The 22,216-nt window shown below is 48.6% G+C and overlaps 1 protein-coding gene across 4 annotated transcripts in view; it reads left to right on the top strand.

Annotated features, from left to right (window-relative positions):
• RALB (RAS like proto-oncogene B) overlaps positions 1-20,222 on the top strand; it is a 54,150-nt gene extending 33,928 nt beyond the window's left edge. For all 4 annotated transcript variants that reach the window (XM_032636768.1, XM_032636765.1, XM_032636766.1 and 1 more), the window contains exons 2-5: positions 3,100-3,259; positions 12,079-12,287; positions 15,897-16,074; positions 18,660-20,222. In XM_032636768.1, coding sequence (XP_032492659.1) covers positions 3,146-3,259; positions 12,079-12,287; positions 15,897-16,074; positions 18,660-18,779 — 621 coding nt within the window. In that variant the 5' untranslated portion in view covers positions 3,100-3,145 and the 3' untranslated portion in view covers positions 18,780-20,222. The remainder of the gene's footprint in view (positions 1-3,099; positions 3,260-12,078; positions 12,288-15,896; positions 16,075-18,659) is intronic.
• Positions 20,223-22,216: the final 1,994 nt, after the last annotated feature.

Genomic DNA, 22,216 nt, shown 5'->3' with positions numbered 1-22,216 from the left:
GTTATTCTCCGGGAAACAGCAGGCGTAGAAGAAATTGTGAAAACCGAGTAGGAGTCACCGTTTTGTAAGAGACAGGGACATTTACCAGGGGAATCTCGCTATGCAAGGGCGTCCCCCTCGCTGTACCAGGACACGAGGACGACCGAATCTCTAGCAGCTCCTAGGGGTGGAGAAGGTAAGGACTTGAAGAACCTTGCGCTTGTTTACCCGGCCTTCCCTGGTTACCTCTCACAACCGACTCTGCCCATCCTCAACATCCTCTTCTGCTTTGGGCGAGGACGGTATCCGAGGTGAGGGCTTCGGCCGTCTGAACAAGGTACTCAGGTTGTCTGGGTCTCTCCCGGCTCCACATGTTACTAGACTTTGCTGGATTTTCTCCTGTTAATCTGTTTCATGTCAGTTTAATTCCCAGACCAGAAAGAAGAGCCTAGGAGGGCGGAGGGAATCTCTTCCTCCCCGACAGTGGACCGATGTTTTGCTCGTCCATTCTTTTTTTTCTTTTTAAATATATTTATTGATTTATTTAATTTTTGGCTGCGTTGGGTCTTCTTCGTTGCTGGGTGCGGGCTTCTCATTGCGGTGGCTTCTCTTGTTGCGGAGCACAGGCTCAGTAGCTGTGGCTCGTGGGCTTCAGTAGTTGTGGCACGCGGGCTTCAGTAGTTGTGGGTCGCGGGCTTCAGTAGTTGTGGCACGCGGGCTTCAGTAGTTGTGGCACGCGGGCTTCAGTAGTTGTGGCTCGCGGGCTTCACTGCTCTGCAGCATGTGGGATCCTCCCGGACCAGGGCTCGAACCCGTGTCCCCTGCGTTGGCAGACGGGTTCTTAACCACTGTGCCACCAGGGAAGTCCTACTCGTCCATTCTTTACCTGAAGGTGCATTCCTTCGAGGCTCTTGGTGTCTCTGAGGGACTGACTTGTGTGTGTGTTAAATCCTAAGTTACCCAGAGCAGCAACCACCTAGGACCACAGAGACATCAACTCTGATTTTTTTTCTCCCCAGCATTGGGATTCTTTTTTGAGCCCAGCTGTGCATTTCATAGAAGTTCTCAACCTTGGAGGTCTACTGTCATCACCTGGGAAGCTTTTAGATGTTCTCATGCCCAGGCTCCGATCCCAGGCATCCCAGACCAAACTCCATCAGAATCTCTGGGGATGTTTTTAAAACTGCCCAGGGATCTCCTTGTGCCACCGAGGCTGGGATCACTGATTTAAAATGTTGTTGTTTCTGTTATGCAATGGTGTGTGTGTATTTATTTTTTTTCTACTGGTGGTATTTTCAAGTTACTTTGTCAGAAATAGGTGCCCATCATGTCTAATGAGAAAAAAAATTCTCTTAAAATGAGATAGGAAGGAAACCAGCCTTTTTAAGTTCCTGTTATATGCTAGGCACAGGGCTTCAATCTTTCACATGTGTTATCTCATTTAATACTCAGAAAAATCCTGCAGGGTGGGTGGTGGTTTACTTGTGTCTGCAAATAAGAAAACTGGCTTAGAGAAACTGAATAGTGTCCAGGTCCCACATCTCACGAATGGCAGAGCCAGACTTGGGCCCGTGACATGCCCGAGCCCATGCCCTTCTTCCTTACGCTGTGGCATCTGTGAGAGAGATTTTCCATAAAAATCGTTTAAAATAAAAATTGGCACTTGGGTTATGCAGGAGCATATGGTAGCTCTATTTTCAGTTTTTTAAGGAACCTCCATACTGTTCTCCATAGTGGCTGCCACAACTTAACATTCCCACCAACAGTGTAGGAGGGTTCCCTTTTCTCCACACCCTCTGCAGCATTTATTGGTTGTAGAATTTTTGATGGCCGTTTCTGAATCGTGTGAGGTGATACCTCGTTGTAGTTTTGATTTGCGTTTCTCTAATAATTAGTGATGTTGAGCATTTTTTCATGTGTTTGTTGGCCATCTGTATGTCTTCGTTGGAGAAAGGTCTAGTTAGGTCTTCTGCCCATTTTTTGATTGGGTCGGTTGTTTTTTTTTTTGATCTTGAGTTGTATGAGTTGTTTGTAAATTTTGGAAATTAATCCCTTGTCGGTTGCATCAATTTTCAAATATTTTCTCCCATTCTGTAAGGGAGAAAATTCTGTCTTTCTGTTTTGTTTATGGTTTCCTTTGCTGCGCAAAAGCTTGTCAGGTTAATTGGATGCCAAGTTTCAGGTACCTGTTAAATGTGCTTATTGAGAATACTTTCTCTTCCCCCACCACCAAGATTGCTCTGTTCTACTCACTTTATCTCACTTCTGATGAGGCTAAACTCATTTTGACTAATGGATTGTTGTTTTGGAAAAGTCTGACTCATTTAGTTCTTAATGTAAGTCAACGTGGAATAAATAATTTATTTAGTTATATTTAAATAAATAAATAGTTGTCTTCCTTTTAACTGTCCTGTGTCGTGAAGGGATGCTGATTATTAAAAGCAGGTCTGGGGCTTCCCTGGTGGCGCAGTGGTTGAGAGTCCGCCTGCCGATGCAGGGGACACGGGTTCGTGCCCCGGTCTGGGAGGATCCCACATGCCGCGGAGCGGCTGGGCCCGTGAGCCATGGCCGCTGAGCCTGCGCGTCCGGAGCCTGTCCTCCGCAACGGGAGAGGCCACAACAGTGAGAGGCCCGCGTAACGCATAAAAAAAAAAAAAAAAAAAAAAAAAAAAGCAGGTCTGCTCACCCCTTTTCAGAGCCCACCTTTGTCCGCTGGGAGGGCCGTGTGGGTGTGTTGGAGGGGCGGGGAGGGAGCGAGGGTACAGAGATGCTGGGGCCCTGAGCGGCCCCCGTGGCACAGCTGGCGTGGGGTCGCTGCGTGGCTCGCCGCCCCCTGCGGCTCTGTTGAGGGCATGCGGGTTTGGTGGGCCATCCTCCCCCACCCCCAGTGATGGGGCGTCGGGTGCGCACGCCCGATTCTTCTCTCCGTCTCACCTTCCCTCGGGTCGGCTGATCTCTGGTTTGTGACTCGGCAGTGCTTGGGGGGCTTTATCTCTGCCTCGAGCCTAGGAGAATGACCTCTCTGGTGGAACGTCTGGGTTAGGCTTTTCTGGAGGGTTGTCGTGTCATTTCCTTTGGGTGGAACCAAACCGCCTCTGAGTCTGTCTTCTTCCTTGGCAGCTCTCCGTCTGGGTCCTCTGGCCGCGTTTCGCAGAAACCCAGCAGGATGGCCGCAAACAAGAGCAAGAGCCAGAGCTCCCTGGCCCTTCACAAGGTGATCATGGTTGGCAGCGGAGGGGTGGGCAAGTCGGCCCTGACCTTGCAGTTCATGTATGATGAGGTAAGACACGCCTCCCCGTCGGGCCTGCTGTCGCCACGTCCCTCCTCCAGCTGCGTCCCTGGGCCCGTTCCCTGGGGCCTCTCAGGGTCATGGGACAACCTGTGCTGCGGTGGCTTCTGAGTAGCTTTCCAGGGGGTTCTCACCAGGGGAAGAGCTGCACTGCTGATGGTAGGCGAGTCACTTCGGCTCAGGCAGGGACCTGCGGGGTCCCCGCTCGCATCGTTTCCGTCATTGTGTTATGACAGGAGCTGGGGGGAGGTGTCGAAAGGGCGGGCCAGATGCTTAGCTGTCACAGCCGGCCCGTACAGGCACTGAAGGGGACAGCTGAGCTGCCCTATAGAGCTCCATCTCTTCTCCTTGCTCTAGTTCCCCCGGTTCAAGCTAAAGCCCCAAGCTTGCATCACTTCCTGGGGGTGATGGCGCTGGTGCCGAGCCCAGTGCGGCGGCACAGGCGTGACCCTTGTGGAAGCAGGTGTCCCTGCTTGACGGCCGATGGCTGCTAGTGCAGCAGCGCGTCCAGACCAGAGCCGGAGCCTTGGGGCCTCTCGCTGGCACCCTCTTTGCGCGGCTCGTGCCTTCCAGAATTTGTGGCAGAGGACACTGTCACCACGATCAGCTAAGATGACGCTCTTTCCCCCAGGCTCCGCCCCGTCCACCTTCCTGCCACACGGGGTGTGCTGCAGTGACCGTGACGTTTTGGGATGTGGCCAAGGGAAGCCGACTTAAGGATGCAGTTAGCAGGGGCCCTGGCCTTGTGATGGGGGCGCGGGGAGGGCTGTGTCCAAGGCGCCCGGCACGGCAAGTGAGTGGGCAGCGGCTCCAAACGCGATGTCAGAGGCCGGTCTGGAAGGTTTTTCCAGGCCTCGTGGCTCCTTACAGGGAAGACGGATGCACGGCCTAAATTTGCCAGTAGTTCCCAAACCGCCCTTACTAGGAACATCACCTAGTCGTAAAGCCGAAGCAACCTTGCTAAACCGTCATGAAAGAAAAACTCGGACCAGCTGTGCTAGAGGAAGGACTGAATTCTTTTTCAATTCTCTATAGGCAACGTCGGCTTGGCCAAAAAGTGCGTTCGGGTTTTTCAGACCATCTTGCAGCGTGGCCCGGAACGAACTTTTTGGCCAACCCAGTGCTTCAGGATCCCTGGCATCTGACGAGATAGTTCAGACGCATACAGCTAACAGAGTAGGACGGTATTGCAGAGGTGTGTCAGCAGTTAACGAGCAAGACTGTTATTCTGCTGGATTTGGGGTGCGAGTGGTATTTGTAGTATTGCCAGGGAACAGATCCCCACACGGACATCCGTCACCTCCAGTTTCCAGGAGTCTGGCCCGGCTGAGCGTGGTGCTGCCCAGGCTCTCAGGCTGTGGGGAGGGTGCCCGGCCTCCTGCGAGCCCGCGGGCTGCTGGCGGGTGCAGGACGGGGCCCCGGCTGCTGGAGGTTGCCCCCAGTTCTCTGCCGCGTGGCCCTTTCTGTAGACAGCGCTTCCCATGGCCGCTTGCTTCTCCCCGGCCAGCAGGGAAGTGTCTGGTAGCTAAGACGGATCCTTCCACACAGAAACGTGGTCACGGGGTCGTGTCATCACACTGCCTGTACACTGTTGGTTGCAAGCCAGCCTCAGGGCCTTGTGCGCTCAAGCAGAGAATGCCATACCAGGGCGTGACCCATCGAGGGGCCCCGAGGGTTGGGTTCACCAGCGTATTTGTGTATATTAAAAACTGTGTAATGAATTATAATTTCTTTTCTCCTTCTCGAAAATCATTTTTGTATTTACCATTATATGTGTAATCTTGTATTCTTTTCTTAAAAGAGGGCCCTGCAATGAATAAGCTTCAGACCAAAGCCAAAACCTCCAGACCATCTCCCCCTGGGTCACACCCCACTGTATCTTATCACGAGAAACTTTTCGTTTGTATGTTTCTACATGACCAATTTCTTTTTTTCCTTTTTTAATTGAAGTCCAGTTGATTTACAATGTTGTGCTAATTTCTGCTGTGCAGCACAGTGATTCAGTCATACATATGTATATACGTTCTTTTTTTAGATGCTTTTCCATTACAGCTCATTACAGGATATTGAACACAGTTCCCTGTGCTCTACAGTAGGACCTTGTTGTTTATCCATCCTCTATACAATAGTTTACATCTACTAATCCCAAACTCGCAATCCATCCCTCTCCTACCCTCCCTCCCCCTTGGCAAGTCTGTTCTCTATGTCCGTGAGGGTGTTTCTGTTTCATAGACATGTTCATTTGTGCCATATTTTAGATTCCACATAAGAGCGATATCATATGGTATTTGTCTTTCTCTTTCTGACTGACTTCACTTAGTATGAGAATCTAGGTCCACCCATGTTGCTGCGAATGGCATTATTTCATTCTTTTTTATAGTTATTGTAAATAGTGCTGCTATAAACGCAGGGGTGCATGTATCTTTTTGAATTAGAGTTTTCTCTGGTTATATGCCCGGGAGTGGGATTGCTGGGTCATATGGCGGCTCTATTTTTAGTTTTTTAAGGAACCTCCGTACTGTTCTCCACAGTGGCTGCACCAGTCTACGTTCCCACCAACAGTGTAGGAGGGTTCCCGTTTCTCCACACCCTCTCCGGCATTTGTATACTTTTGTTTTGGAGGGTTGTTTTTCTTTATTTTACACTAGGAGCCAAAGTGGGGAAATCTAGCAGAATCTGTTTAATTTACGTCAAACTTTTTTTTTTTTTTTTTTAGCTTATTTATTTATTTATCGGCTGTGTTGGGTCTTCATTGCTGCCTGGGCTTTCTCTAGTTGCAGCGAGCAGGGGCTGCTCTTCGTTGTGGTGCGCAGGCTTCTCATTACGGTGGCTTCTCTTGTTGCAGAGCACGGGCTCTAGGGCCTGCGGGCTTCAGTAGTTGTGGCTCAGGGGCTGAGTTGCTCCAGGGTATGTGGGATCTTCCCTGACCAGGGCTCGAACCCGTGTCCCCTGCATTGGCAAGCGGATTCATAACCACCGCGCCACCAGAGAAGCCCACGCCAAACTTTTTGCATAAAAGAAGAGAGGCAAGTTACAAAATCTGCCTTGGAAGTCTTTATTTGTTTTTCCTTAAAAATGTGACTTGCTTCCTAAAGATTCCTTATTTTCCTTCTGTAACAGAGGCTGGGGAGGAAGGGACAGGGAGGAGAGGAATCAAAGCATGGGAGACGTGGTTAGAAGAACAGGCGTTAATGGAGATGGGGGGGATTCTGTGTGTCCTGCCCCCACCGCTGAATGACGGGCAGTGTCTGGGGACATTTGGGGCCGTCACAATGGGGGGATGTGACTGGCCGCCAGTGGGTGGAGGCCGGGGATGCTGCCGAACGTGCTGCAGTGCTCCGGAGGGTCCCACACGGGAGAGTCGTCCAGACCGGAAGGTCTGTCGCGCTGCTGTCTGGGGGGCGGCCTGGCCGGAGTCACGTCAGGGAAGGAAGGGGAGGCTGCTCCACCACGCGGTGACCGAGGGGCCCCGGGTGCCAAATCTGAGAGCACGTTCGGACCCCGAGCCCGACTCCGGCAGTGAGGTTGGAGCCATCCTGTCTGGCCTGGTGGCTGACACCGCAGGAGACCAGGGCAGTCTAGACGGGATGTGTCACTTTCCCTGTGTATGTTTCTATGTGTACAGCAAGACGGAGGGGAAGAGATGCAGAAGAATCAAGAGCTTTTTCTCTTCTTCCTAGTTTCTTCAGAGAACCAAGGGGAAGCTGTGCTTGGCCTTAGTCTCTGTTTCCCACTGGCTAACATATGTGGGGACCAGAAAGCAGCAGTTGTTGAAGGATTGAAGGAATGGTAAAATAAAAGCAGCAGAAGAAGAGAGATGTAGTGCCTGTGTCGATTCCCCTAACGGTGCTGCCTGCTAGAACCTTCTGTGATGCAGGGGGTGTTCTGTATCTGTGCTGTCCAACACCTGTGGCCGCTGAGCCCCTGGTGCCCGGCTAGTGGCTGCGAGGTTGAAGGGTCTGGCTCTAGAATCACAGTTTTGAAGCTTGAAGAGACCTTAGGGATGACGGCCAAGCCCAGCTGATTGCAGACTCCCCCGGGGCTCCTTTACCAAATCCCTCTGGCGCTGCAGCCGAGTTGTTCTTTTCCTGAAGCTCTGCCAGCAGTTCTGAGGAGCGGCCAGGTGTGGCTCCCCCTGTCCGGGAGGCCAGAGAAAAGGAAACTGAGTCCCGTGCTCGGGATGCGGGTTGGCTGACGCCTCCCGAGCCACTCGGACCCTTTGTTCTTGGTCCAGCGCTTTGCCCTTTGTTTAAAAAAACCTTTCAGCTTCTGTGGTGGAATCTCCAGGAAAGTTGGATCACGGAAGCAGCCACAGCCTCGGAAGTCTTTATTTTTGTCTAAGTTCTGACTTAGAAAGATGGGAAGGGACTGCCAGTGAGGCAGAGGAAGCGCTTGCCCTTGGAACCCCTGGCCTGACGCACTCGAAGACTGCTTAGCTGCCTGCCTGTGCCGGTGAGGTGAGGCTGGCCACGGGCGGTTCGGGCAGCAGCCACGCTCGCGAGGAAGGCGTGAGAGGCTGAGCTTAGACCGCGTGTCTGGGCGTCTGCGGCGGATCACGGCAGCCCTGCAAGCCGGCGCGGTGGCTCCTGCTAACAAGGAATGGAGCCGTCAAGGCTGTGATCTAAGCTCCCACAGTGAGCGCCCTTCCCCGGTGCAGGCGCACCTCCCCGCTGCCGTATGGGGGACGTTCTGACTTCTAGCGTTAAAGGAGCGGGTGGGACTCTTGCTGCTTCATCCTTGGAAGTGCAGGAACAGGCAACCAAGGTGCTTTAGGGTGCATGGAGACCTTCACACTGGGTGTTGCAGTGGGTTTTTTGGGGGGGGGTCATGTATTTGTCTCTCTGGAAGGGCGTTAACAGGAGGACACCACTGTGAAGCATAGGCAAATTTTCATATTTTCTCTATTTTAAGATTGTTATATGAGTGTAAGAGACTCTTGAGTTTTATTTATTTTTCAAATGAATTAATTCATGTATTTTGGGCTGCATTGGGTCTCCGTTGCTGTGTGCGGGCTTTCTCTAGTTGCGGCGAGCGGGGGCTGCCCTTCGTTGCGGTGCACGGGCTTCTCATTGCGGTGGCTCCTCTTGTTGTGGAGCACGGGCTCTAGGCGCGCGGGCTTCAGTAGTTGTGGCACATGGGCTCAGTAGTTGTGGCTCGTGGGCTCTAGAGCGCAGGCTCAGTAGTTGTGGCACGCAGGCTCAGTAGTTGTGGCGCACGGGCTTAGTTGCTCCACGGCATGTGGGATCTTCCCGGACCAGGGCTCGAACCCATGCCCCCTGCATGGCGGATTCTTAGCCACTGCACCAACAGGGAAGTACCCTCTTTAGTTTTAGTATTAGGTTATCTTTAGATTTAAAATCATTTGAATTAGTAGCTATTGATTGACAACACAAGGTCCTTCAGAGGGTCCCTAAGTTCATATCGGTATTTTCAACTCGATTTTTAAATTTTTAAAAAATTTAAATGCTAGCTTTATGAAGAATTCACGCACCATGAAATTCACCCTTTTAAAGTGAACCATTCAGTGATTTTTCGTGTATTCACGCACATGTGCGGCCATCACCACAATGAAATCGTAGAACATTTGTATCACCCCAAAAAGAAGAGCCCTGCACGGTAGCAGCCGTTCCTCATCACCACTTGCCCCCGCCGGCCCCGGGCCTGGCAACCGCCTTCTGTTTCTATAGATGTGCTGTTCTGGACACTTTACATACGTGGAATCAGACAGTGTGTGACCTTTATGTCTGGCTTCTCTCACTGAGCATCACATTTTGAAAGTTCATCCATGTTATAGCTGTATCAGTGCTTCATGCTTTAAAAAAAATTGAGATGTAACTCACATACCATGAAATGGACCCTTTTAAGTGTACAATTCAGTGGTTTGTAGTATATTCGCAGAATTGTGCAGCCATCACCACTACTTCCAGAACATTCTCATACCCCAGAAAGACACCCCTTACCCATGGGCAGTCCCTCTCCACCCCCTTCCCCCAGCCACCACAAATCTGCTTTCTGTTTCCATAGGTTCGTCTGTTCTGGATGTTTCATATAAATCGATCCATATATTATGTGATATTTTGTGTCTGGCTTCTTTTACCAACCATAATTTGTCAAGGTTCATCCACGTTGTAGCATGAATCAGTACTTCCTTACTTTTTACGACTTTTTACGACATATCCAGTGTCTGGATATGTCACGTTTTCTGTATCCACTTGTCAGTTGATAGATATTTGGATTGTTTCTCCCTTTGGCCATTATGAGCGATGTTGCTGTGAGCGTTCATCTACAAGTTTTTGTGTAGACATGTCAGGTTCTCTTGGGTGTGCACCTAAGTGGGAAATTTCCTGGATTATATGGTAACTCTGTGTTTAACTATGTGGGACCTACGGAAAGGCCGTGCTTTCCATGGCAGCTGCACCGTTTCACAACGTACGATGGTTCTGATTTCTCTGCCATCTCGCCAATGCTTGTCCATCTTTTTTTTTTTTTTTTGCGGTACGCGGGCCTCTCACCGCCGCGGAGCACAGGCTCCGGACGCGCAGGCTCAGCGGCCATGGCTCACGGGCCCAGCCAGTCCGCGGCATGTGGGATCCTCCCGGACCGGGGCACGAACCCGTGTCCCCTGCATCGGTAGGCGGACTCTCAACCACTGTGCCACCAGGGAAGCCCTTGTCCATCTTTTTGATTATAGCATCCTAATGGGTGTAAGATGGCATCTCATGGTTTTGATTGGCATTTGCCTAATGACTAATGATGCTGAGCATCTTTTCATGTGCTTATTGGCCATTTATATATCTTCTTTGGAGAAATGTCTGTTCAGATCCTTTGTCTATTTTTTCTCCATTTTTTTTTCTTTGCCTATTTTTAACTTGGCATTTAATTTCATTTAATTTTAAAACTGTCATTTTATTGTTGAGTTTTAAGAGTTAATTTATATATTCTGGGTACAAGTTCCTTATTAGATAAATGCTTTTCAGATATTTTCTGCTATTCTGTGGGTTGTCTTTTGACTTTCTTGGTGGTGTCCTTTGAGGCATGAAATTTTAAAATTTTGATAAAGTCCAATTTATCTATTTTTTTCCTTTTGTTGCTTGTGCTTTTGGTGTCATATCTAAGAATGCATTGCTAAATCCAAGGTCATGAAGATTTCCACCTTATGTTTCCTTCTAGGAGTTTATAGTTTCAGCTCTTGCATTTAAGTCTTTGATCCATTTTGTGTTAATTTTTGTATGTGATGTGAAGTAGGAATCCAACTTCATTCTTTTAAAATGTGGAGATATCCAGTTATACCAGCATGAATTCAAGTTTAATAGTACATTGCTATCATTAACTTTTTCCCCTGAGTATCTTGACTTGTACTATCATTAAAATAATTACTTATTTTATGTATAATGCAATATAAGGAAAATAGCTTTGAAATATTCGATACGATTGCTACTGAATAATATAACCACTGAGGGAAGTCCAGCGTTTCTTTGAATTTTTTTTGTCCTTAGTCTCTTTTAGTGGGATGTATTCTATCCAAATATTCCTTTTTAAAGTCTCTTGGATTAATTCTTTCTCTGTCGGGTTACATTACCAATGTAATATTCATTTACGTTCATTTGCTTCAGTTTTCCTGTTTAACAGCTTTTAAATTTGTTTCGTTTTGTCTTCCCAGGGTGTGTTTTCCCTCATTTTTTATAGCTGCATAGTATTGCATTCTGTGGATCCCTGTCCTGGGCATTTGGGTGCTTTTTCATCTTTTGCTGCTACACGTGGCGCCACAGTGGATAACCTTGTATGTTGCTGTGCAGGTGTGTCTGTAGATTAGATTCCTAGGAGGAGGACCGCTTCTCTCGCTCGATTAGGTGTCGCCATGTTGGTCTCCGTACAGACTGTACTGCTGTCTCCTGCCATTAGCAATGTGCAAGAGGTGTGTTGTCACACTTTGGGATGTTTGCCAGTCTGGTAGGTGAAAAGTGGTATCTCCGTGTAGTTACCATCTTCTTTATCAGTGAGGATGAGCATCTCTTCATATGTGTGTATTTTTCTGTGAATTGTTTATGTCTGTTGCCACTTTTTCCCATCGGCTTGTTGATCTTTTTTTACTCCCTGTTTCTAGTTAATATATAGTTCTCTATGATATGGGTTTAATAAATACTTCTTCCCTGCTTGTCATTTGTCTTTGTTTATAGTGTGTTGTGTCACACAGAAGTTTTAAAACTTTTTATGTAGTCTAATTTATCAATTTTTCCTTACACGGCTTCTGGATTTTGGGTCATAGTTAAAAAGGCCTTCCCTACTTCAAGGTAATAAAGGGATTTCACCCATGTTTTCTTCTAGTACTTGAGGGTTTTATTTTTAACATTTAACCTTTGACCCATTTGGAGATTTTCATGTTGTATTGTTATTTAAGCCTCTGAGTACCTCTTGACCAGTTACTTTTCAGATGAGTTTTATAATTCTGTTGATTATGAATAAGAGCTCCCGTTTCTTACCCTTGCCAGTGTTTAACTGTAATTTTATACTGACAAGAATATCGCCAAGCGTTCTGCTCTCTGCTTGGTCTCTTCTCATCTGTAAAATGGGGATATCTGTTCTTATTGTTTAAAAACAGAATAACAAATGGTGGAGTTGGAAGCAACAAAGAAGTGCTACCTAAGGAGTTCTCTGTGTCCTTAGTGCCTTACACGTGGTGTGATAATCAGCAGTGCTCAGGAAAGCCGCAGTTGCTGATAAGCAAAGCACCCGTATATTGACATTTTTTTGGCAGCTGTTCTTTGTCTTAGAACTTTGCTACCTGCTAATCGTGTCATCCGTTTGCCCAGTTCGTGGAGGACTATGAACCTACCAAGGCTGACAGTTACAGGAAGAAGGTGGTCCTGGACGGGGAGGAGGTCCAGATAGACATCCTGGACACAGCCGGACAGGAGGACTACGCGGCCATTCGCGACAACTACTTCCGGAGTGGGGAGGGCTTCCTCCTCGTGTTTTCCATCACCGAGCATGAGTCATTCACAGCCACTGCCGAGTTCAGGTGCGTCCCGGGGGGCCCTCTGCCTTCCGTTCATGGCAGCCTGGGAAGGAGTTTGGGGCAGAGTGGAGTACGTCTCAGGACGAAGTCTCTCTGAAGAGCTTGCTGGGGCTTTTTGGATCTTGGCACTTTATAGTTCGTCATTTGTTACACTCTCTTTGGGCTTCTCAGGTTTGTAACTTCCACATGTAAGTGATCTTAAGGATCTGTTGTTCCTAGAGAGGACGAAGCCGTTCCATACAGCCAAGAGCCGGTAGTTTTGTTTTCGTGTAAATCCCGAGAGACAGGGGTTGGTAAGCGTTAGCTATCTTTATCTTTTTCCCAATTTTGCTAGAAAAGCAACAGGTCTGCTCTACTCTGAGGCTTCTGAAACCTCAGATGTCGGGAGAGTGGACGCCTTGGGTCAGAGTGACCGTGTGCTGCTCCCTTGGGGACATTAGCTCAAGTGGGGCAGAAAGCACCGGCTTCAGGGTCTCATAGACCCGGGGGGCCTGAGTCCCCGCCCTGTCACGGTACTGTGACCCAGGGCAAGTGTCCTTAGCGTTCTGTCTCTTTACCTGAAAATGCTCTTGTTGATGAGATGAAATAAAATGACGCTTTAGACTTAGATTTCCTAAGGAGAACCCTTCATGGTGTGGCGGCCCCAGGCTTTTCTCACTGTGTGGGCACAAGGTGAGTATCCACCGCTGTAATTTATTTAACATCGCGGTATGTCGAGATCCCTGAAGCTCATTTTGTTAAAAGAAATAGTGAGCTGTGTGGGCCTAGTACTCCCAGGGATTCTAGTGGGAGCGGTCTCTCTCTTTCCCCATCCTTTTCCCATCTCGCTTTTACACTTGTGCGTTTTCATCCCCCTTCCTAGAAACAGATCCATCCAGGTGACTTTTTATTTATTTTTTGGCCGCACTGTGTGGCGTGTGGGATCTTAGTTCCCCGACCAGGGATCAAACCCGTGCAGTCAAAGTACCGAGTCCTAAGCGCTGGACCGCCAGGGAAGTCCCCAGGTGACTTTTCATTCTAAGAACCAGAACTAGGGTCTAATAGGGAACTAAAAAGGAGAAGAACAACCAGTACTCTTTTTTCATTCTTTAGCAAGTTCTGGTCAGAAATGAAGGTCATCAGCCCAAGGTGAGAACGAGGAAGGTAAACGTCCCCCCAGGATGTGGAAGGAGCATCGGTGGGCGGGGGTGGGGGGGCAGCGCTCAGGAGCGGCCTCGGGGGAGACGGGCAGAGAGCCTCAGTTGTTGTCTTCGTGGCCCCAAGCCTCCCGAGGGCGGATAACGCAATTCTTGGCAACTGTGGCGTGTGTGTCGTGAGCTGTTAACCGGCTAGGACTCCCTGTGAGAAATCCTGTTATCTGTAGCTCTTCCTGATGTACCGAGAAGCTTCTGTAAGTGGCCGTAGTCCACGTGTGCATAGTTGGCTTTGCATCTACACGATCCTGCTGTTATGCCTTCTTGAGGACCGAACAGGATGGATGCACTCACCGCCCTGTTTTCTTCCCCATCCGGAGCCTTGGGTTTCCCATCGGCCCCGTGAGTCACCCATTAAGGAAGTGCTGGCTGTGCCCCCACTCGCTGCACACACACAGATACACTCGTGCCTCCTTACCTCCTCCTGGGAGGAGGGTTTTGGTTATTATGAAAGAAGAGAAAGGACAGGTGATGACCTAAAAGAAAAAGGAAGGGGAAGTTAGTGCCTGTGGCTTGAACTCTGGGAAGTTCGATAAAAGCCCCAGGCTGCCCCGGTTTCCCACGGTGCTAGAAGCAGACGGATGTGGGTAGATCCTCGGAGCCCTTACGCTTAAACTCAGTCGCTTCATGCCCGTTAGCAGTTTTAAAACAGCATTTCTGCATTTATCTTCCAAACGGAAAGCCTCCAACATAAAACAAAATGTCAGTACACCCTCTCTTCCTTGAAACTTTTAGGCTTATTACAAGAGACCAGAGCTTGGTACTCCTGTTTCTCGTTCAATATGTTTATCAATGAGGTGATTCGTCACGGCTCTGCAAGACTAACGAGCCAGAACGTGATCAGTTTCTACTGTTCACCGTGTATACTGATCACTAACTTGTAAGCATAGCGCACGCTCTTTGACCCCTGTGAAATGCAGGGTGTGGCAAAGCTCCTCAGAGACCGGTTTCAAGCATCTGCTTATTTTTCGTTTTGCTTAAAGGGGGGGATAAATCAGGAGCTTGGGATTAACAGACACACAGTCTGCATACAAAGTAGAGAACCAACAAGGACCTGCTGTACAGCACAGCCAACTCTATTCGCTATCTTGTAATAACCTATAAGGGTGAAGAATCTGAAAAAGAAGGGCTACATGTATATGTGTAACTGAGTCACTGTGCTGCACACCTGAAACTACCATGACACTGTAAGTCCACTACACCCCGATTGTAAAAAATTGATACCTGGTAGTGAAACCGACTGTATGGGAAAAAATTTAAACGTTTTTATTATTAAGAAATGTCACCCCGTATTATATAAAAGTCAGTGCAAATCCCCACCAAATACGTTTCTGAAGGGGTCTCTTTTGGGAATGTGTGGGAATACAGAAGTAGGCAGGTTCCCCCTGGTTCAAAATAATGGAAGCGGAATATTTAATTTCTCGAATACTCTGTTTTTCCAAAATGATTTTAGGTAGCTGATTATTTTTAGTAGAGGTAAACTTTAATGTGCTACAGGTAGCAGTTATTTTAGAGAAGATGTTTTTGAAGTACTTTTCCATAGGCCTTATAGTATTTCATTTTTTCCCCCCACTTTCTAGTAGAAAAATAAGGCATGTTGAAGTAGGGCTCCTGCCTCACAGACCTGGGCGGGGGTGGGGTGCACAGGTGCAGACAGAGTTGAAGCAGGAGTGGCACAAAACGGTACTTACCTTTACTGTGAGCGTCCCTCGAATGTTGCTTTGCTTCTCTGTAATATTCTACTTGACTGAGGAAAAAGAATCACCGGTTTTTGTCCCACTGCATTGATTTCACGGTCTGCTAACAGACCATACGAAAATCCCTGGGTTTCATGGCTTTTATTCTCACAAAGAAATCAGACTTTTTTTTCCCCCAGGGGCATTATTAAGCGTTTTGTATATGAAGATACTTCTTTCATCTGGTTTCTACCACAGAGGGTCCCAGGTTTCTCCTTTGTTTTGTTTTTTGGCCGGAGCCTAAATTGGGGATGCTGTTGAAATGCAGAATCCTGGGCTCCTGCCCACATATCTGCTCCTGGGCCCAGAAACCTGCGTTGTTGTTTTTTTTTTTTTTAAGAACTTTCCTCCCGTTTTGCTGTTCATTTTATTCATTTATTTCTTGGCCACACCGTGCCGCATGCGAGATCGTAGTTCCCCCACCGGGATGGAACCCGGACGCCCTGCATTGGGAGCACGGAGGCCTAACCATTGGACCTCCAGGGAAGCCCCCAGACCCGCGTCCGTAGTGAGCACCCGCGTCCCCGGGGCGCAGCAAGCTGGGAGCAGAGCCTGCAGGCGCTGGCTGGCCACGGGCTGGAGCGGTGCCCCCTGGGGACGGGCCTGGGCCAGCGGCCCGCCTGTGGGGGGACCGGCGCCCGGCCTGGCCTGCTCAGCCGCCTTCTTCTTGACCTGTCACCCAGGGAACAGATCCTCCGCGTTAAGGCGGAAGAAGATAAAGTCCCGCTGCTGGTGGCGGGGAACAAGTCTGACCTGCAGGAGCGGAGGCAGGTGCCGCTGGAGGAGGCCAGGGCCAAGGCCGAGGAGTGGGGCGTGCAGTACGTGGAGACCTCGGCCAAGACGCGGGCCAACGTGGACAAGGTGGGCCCCACTCCCCCCCTGCTGGTCCTGGGGAGCCGGGGGGGGGGGCACCTTGCGGGGCTCCTGGCGTCACACAAGCGGCACGAGGAGGGCGCGGCCTCCACAGACCCTGCCCTTGCGGCCTCAGCGGCCTGCGTCCTCCAGGCGCAGGGCCGGCGCCTCGGGGGCCCTTGATTTTGCCCTCGCTGGCGGGTTGGGTAGGTTTGTTCTCTTCACCTCCCTGCCCACCGGCAGAGCCAAGGGGTCCAGTCTTTATAACTTCGTCTCTGCGTCCAGGGACCTCTCCCCTCTTCTCCACCCCCAGCGTAGTTTTTCTTTCAAATCTCTGAAGTGAAGGAAAGGATGACCTTGACAGTGATGAACACCGATGGTTTGAAAACCCACCTTCCAGTGATTGCGATTGTGAGGCCTTCTTTTAAAAAGCTGAAGTTCAAATCGGTTGCCCCAGATCTAAAAGCTGAGGTCGCCTCTCTGCCGTCACGGCCTGGGTTCCCGTTAGACCGACGCGCGTCGCTTTGCAGCCAAGCTGTGGACTCGTCTGCGCCGTCTGTGCACACCTGAGTCCCTCACATCCCTTCTCCTTTCTCCTTTGCTTCTCACCTGAGGAGGAAGGGATTTGAAACCAGGTGTCACTTCAGCTTGCAGGGTTGCTGGAAGGACGCTGGTGTTGGAAGGCGTCTGCTTTGGAAGCCTCTCCAACCATGTCAGTCTGTTAAGCTGCATCTGCCGTGCGAAGCAGGTTCACTCGGCAGCTCCTTTTTCTTTGATTGCTATCTCAGCTCTTATGTTGATTCTCGTGCATTTCCAATCTTTCTGTTTCTATCAAATTGTTTTCTAGCTGTAGAATTAGAAAACACACAGGAAGTCCAGTCATGCAGTTTATTTTTAAAAAATCAGGAAGACTTTTCCGGGCTTGGAACTGCCGACCTGAGGGGTGGGAGCTGTCACACCGGCTTGTCACCTCCCCTTCCTGGCCGGGACCGGCCGGACCTGCCAAACGGGAACCAGCAGAAGCTGACGCCGGGCAGCGTTGTGTTCGCTGTGAACAGGTCACAGGAAAGGAGGTTGTCGATGAGACTGGCGATGAACAGCTTGGGCATCACGCCCTTCCTTCCCCTCCCTCCGCCTGCCTTGCGCTGCTAGGACGAGGAAAAACCAGCGACATTCGAAGCTGTTCACGGTCCCTGTTATGGGGGAGAGGGCGCTTTCCTGAGAGGCTGAAGGAAAGGGGTGCTTAGGTCAGCCTGATGCAGTTTGGGGGGGTCCTTTCCTGCACCCTGAGCTAGTGGTGAGGGCTCGTGGAGTCCCCCACTCAGAAAGCCCAGTCTCGCTTTCCTCTAGAAAGTAACAGGAGCCTGTTCTGCGCAAACGTCCAAAGGTCAAAGGCTACACTCAATCTCACACCTTCCGTCTTCTCTGTGAGAAATCTCAAATCTTTCTTTGTAGGAGGCGTACTTTGGCTGCTGGCATGTAGTCGGTACCCGGGCGTGGTTGCTGGTAGCAGGGGGCAAAACCCAGGCCACTGTGACAACTGATAGCATGCTGGCATTCAATGACACGTCTCATCAGCTGTTGATGAAGCCCCTTGCAGCTGGCATCACGCGGGCAGGGAGGGCAGACGTGGGGAGGGTGACACCCCCTCTGCCCCTCCGCCCCTCCGCCCCCCTGCCCTGCGTCGGGGGCCCCATTGTTTGTTCAAGCTGCATCCCCTCCTCCGCCCCATCTGCCACGTTCCCCGATCTGAGTCTGCCGTCGGGGTTAGGCTGCGAAGCCGTCCTGCGTGATGGCGCTCGTGCCTTTAGGCTCAGGGCAGGACTCCTCAGCTCGGTGGAACGTGGCGGGGCCCTGAGGCGCTCTCCTCCCTTCCCCGTCCCCGTGGTTGGAAGCCAGGACGCCTGCTGACTGTTGTCACTCTCGGTGTCTCTAACTGTTGTCGGTCTGTCCTGTGATGTTTCATCCTTCATCATACTCATCCCCAGAACAGGTTTCATCAGTTTGAAATAAGCTGCTGAGTGGTACTGATGGTATGACGCTGCTGCCCTTAGCTTGACCCGTTGTATGATGTAAGCAGAGAGGTTTCCTTTGTGGAATTAGAGTGCATTTCTAACGTTAGTTGTTCTCTTCTGCTCTAGACCTTTTGCTTTTTGGGGTTTTTAAAAAATTAATTTTTATTTTTGGCTGCATTGGGTCTTCGTTGCGGTGCGCGGGCTTCTCATTGCAGTGGCTTCTCTTGTTATGGAGTGTGGGCTCTAGGCTCACAGATTTCGGTTGTTGTGGCATGCGGGCTCTAGAGCACAGGCTCAGTAGTTGTGGCGCGTGGGCTTAGTTGCTCTGCAGCATGTGGGATCTTCCCGGACCAGGGCTCAAACCTGTGTCCCCTGCGTTGGCAGGTGGACTTTTAACCACCACGCCACCAGGGAAGCCCTAGACCTTTTGTTTTTGATGGCCCATGGTTTTTAAGAATACATTTGGCTTTGTATATACTTTAAACTGTAATTGCATATCCTGCTTGGTCGAATTGCTTCGTTAAATCATTAAATGGCTTTTTCTTCCTTGTTCTTTTCACCCCTTCCTCCCCACCCCAGGTGTTCTTTGACCTCATGAGAGAGATCAGAGCAAAGAAGATGTCAGAAAACAAAGACAAGAACGGCAAGAAAAGCAGCAAGAACAAGAAAAGTTTTAAAGAAAGATGTTGTTTACTGTGAAGGCTAGGGTGCTGGACCATGTCGCTTGCCACTAAGGACAGAGGGCAGGTTCCTCAAGCCAAGACTCCAGTCGACCTCTCGGGCTGTTCCCTGCTCTCCCCACCCTCATTCACACACGCTTCTGTAAATGGGGAAAATATTTGTGAACCAGTGGCTGGCAGAAGAAATAAGCCCTTGACTGTGCAATGGGTTGGCTCCTCTGTCAGGAGGTTTCAGAGTTTCCTCCCTCTTTTCCTTCCTAAAATAAGCCACGTATGTAGTGCTACAGGCAGGCGTTAGCCGAGTGTTAATTAAGAAGGACTGTCCTAACTTCTTACTTTTTCCCCAGTTTTGTAACATAGCGTCTTTTGTTTTGAAATAAAAGTGTCTTATTTTATTAGGTCTTGGGAGGTGAGGGTGGGGTGAGGCTACCCCCACCCTTGTCAGCTCAACGGTAGTTCTCAGAAACATCCATTAGGTTCTAATGACGCTGGAAAATTCGGAGATTTTGTGGGGTCTCCTGGCCATACCCTGTGGATCTGAAGCAGAGCTAAAAAAAATAAAGTTGAATGGGGCCAAACAGATCAACACCAAGCCCAGAAATCCTTCTCAGTAGGAAAGAAGGAAGAGTTGTACCCTTCGTAGTTAAGTATCAGCCAGTTATAGTCTGTGTTGGCCGCTTTTCTCCTGTGGCATTCTGATTTTTGTGTAGGAGCTGCTTTTTTAATAAGTGACGTGAAGACTCAAGAGCAATATACTGTATAAATGATATACTTTTCTAATCAGATTTTTTAAAAGAAGTCCTTTGGCTAAATCTTCTCGTAATTGCCAGTCATAGGGTCAGGGCCCTCCTTCTCCATCCGCAACCCACGCTCTGTCCTGACCCACTCCTCCTGGCAGAGGCTGAGAGGACCTTTTCTTTTGTTTCTTTCAATGTAGCCCAAGTTCCTCTGAAGAACGTGATGACTTAAGATTGTGTTCTAAACTCATGAAGCCAGAGCCTGTGCCAGACACCTGCTACCTCTCATAGAATTGCTCAGTAAATTCAGAAGAAGTGGAGAAGCCACTGCCCCTTTACCTCTGAGAACTGGCTGCTGTTTCTAATATAAATTTGTTTCTGAGACAGCCATCTCGTTAGTTAGAAAAAGATTTTTATGGATGAGATATTGTCTTTCTTGTGTCAATATTCTGAATTCAGCAGTCAGAAATTTTTTCATGAGCAAAGGAGGACAGCCATAAAAACCCAGTGCTCAGCATACTTTTCCCCATTTTTCAGAAGTGATATTTCACATATAGGTGCCAAAAGTGAATTGGGGTGGGGAGAATGGGAACCCTTGGAATTTATGGTTATTACAGAAATTGTAGAAGTTATGATCTGACCGGAAAACAAACAATCTTGTATCACCTCCCAAAGAATCGTGGGCTTTTTTTCAATTAAAAACAGAAATTTACAGTTTTTCAGAATTTCAGCCTTCTTATTTTATCCTTTTGTCATATATGTGAAATGTAAGTATTAAAGAAATGGACAGGTATTCATTATCGTTCTTGTTAGATGTTCTGCAAACTTTATTTCAATTAGTTTTTTGAATTGGGCTGGGGGAAATAAATTTATAAGTATAAACAGTAACTTTAACTTCATCTTTCCTTTGGAAGAGATGACTACTCTTCTTAAAATTTAAAAAGTCGAAGGTAATCACACTCTTGCAGTTTTTGAAACAACCTTTTTCTTTTCCTCCTAGTTTGCCACCTGTTCGATATCAGTTCTGGTCGAGAGTAGGTAGGTTTGGAATATGTACACGTAAATTAAGGATGGTATGAATTGTTCCATGCTATGGAAATTATTCTTAGTTTTTGCCGTTAGTGTATTTCTGAAATTATATTTAACTGGATAGTGATCAGAAATGGATCTTCCCAACAAAATGATTTGTAGAGATGAGATTCTTTTCCATAGGAAAATAAGGAAGCAATGTTCTTTATAAATTTGAAACATACTACCTTGCTAAATGACTAGATATTGTGTCCATAGGCTAACTGTTTTTCTGAAGTCTTCCTTCTAGAAATATTTGAGCACCTGCTTGGTGTCAGGCTCTATTCCAAGTGCTGCAATATTGTGTTGAACAAGATAGGCCAGAGCTCTGTTCTCTTGGAGCTTATGCTTTAGTGAGGAAAGAGACAAATAATTGAAAATATCACAGCAAGTGCTTTGATGATCATAGAACTGGGTGATAGGATAGGAAATGTTTCTGGGCCATAGAGCTGATTTCAATTGGATGGTCAACAAGTGTCTGAATGGGAGTGACATTTAAGCTGAGACCTGAAGGAGCCACGTGAGCTCCCAGGCTTGGGAGCAGCTGGTCCGGAGGCCCTCACTCAGGTGTTCAGGAAAAGACCCTAGAGGCCAGCACATGGCTGCAGTGTGATGAGTGGCAGAGCAGTAGAAAAAGACCTAGCAAACAGGCGATAGATTCAAAAAGTGATGCAGGGGAACAATACCTAGATGTATAATTCCCTACAAGTGTCCTAGTTCATCAAATGTCAGACACCACCGATTATAAGACATCCCCATAATTTATGTACCACTAAGGAAAAACCTGCCAAATTATGTGACTCCATCCTGACACCAATGACATGAATATGTGGGGGAAAAAATAGATGCTGTAGATTAGGCGAATGATATATAAATTTAAACTAAATGAAATTGGGGTATAATATTCACCTATGTTGGTCTAAACACTATATTATAATAAAATAGTATAGAAGCTTAACAGTGGATAAGTATTAACAGTGGGAAAGTACCCCACGGTGTAGGCAGGGGTGAGGGCAGTGCCAACAACGGTGTACCTTGTGAGCCTGCACAATGGGTAACAGGTGGCACCACAGAGCACACTCACAGGTGGACAGCTCCAGTGGAGGAGTCCTCATCCTCTCCCAGTGGGAGTGCCCCAATCCCTCCTACCTTGCACTGCATCTCAGAAATGGGCTGGGGCTTCTACTCCAACAGCTAGGAAGCAGACCCCACCCCTGACAGGGCTGCGACAGTCACAGAGCAAATAGGAGGTGCTGGGTAACATCTGGTGCAGGCTCTGGTCACAACACCAGTCACACCCCTGTCAAGCTGGTAACAGCACATGCTGAGGAAGGAGGCAACAGGCACCCACGCTAAAAGCAGCCCTGGCACCGAAAATATTAAACCCATGCAGGCTACACAGGGATGCTCCCACATTAAAATAGCCCTCCAAGACCACAGTAGATAATTGTTTCTCCTAAACTAACAGAGCAAGAGAAATACAAGTAAAATGAAGCATCACAGGAACCACTCCCAGTGAAAAAATCAAGAGAGCGCCCCTGAAAAAACAATGAAATGGAGTCTAATAGACACCACATTCAAAAAGGAGATAATGAAAATACTGAAGGAATTAAGAAAGGCTGTTGACAAAAATGCAGATTACTGTAAAAAG

The sequence above is a fragment of the Phocoena sinus genome, chromosome 7 (genome assembly GCF_008692025.1).
Source record: "Phocoena sinus isolate mPhoSin1 chromosome 7, mPhoSin1.pri, whole genome shotgun sequence".
NCBI lineage: Eukaryota > Metazoa > Chordata > Mammalia > Artiodactyla > Phocoenidae > Phocoena > Phocoena sinus.
The sequence above is the reverse complement of the archived record's forward strand: the minus strand, read 5'-3'. Positions and strand labels throughout refer to the sequence as shown.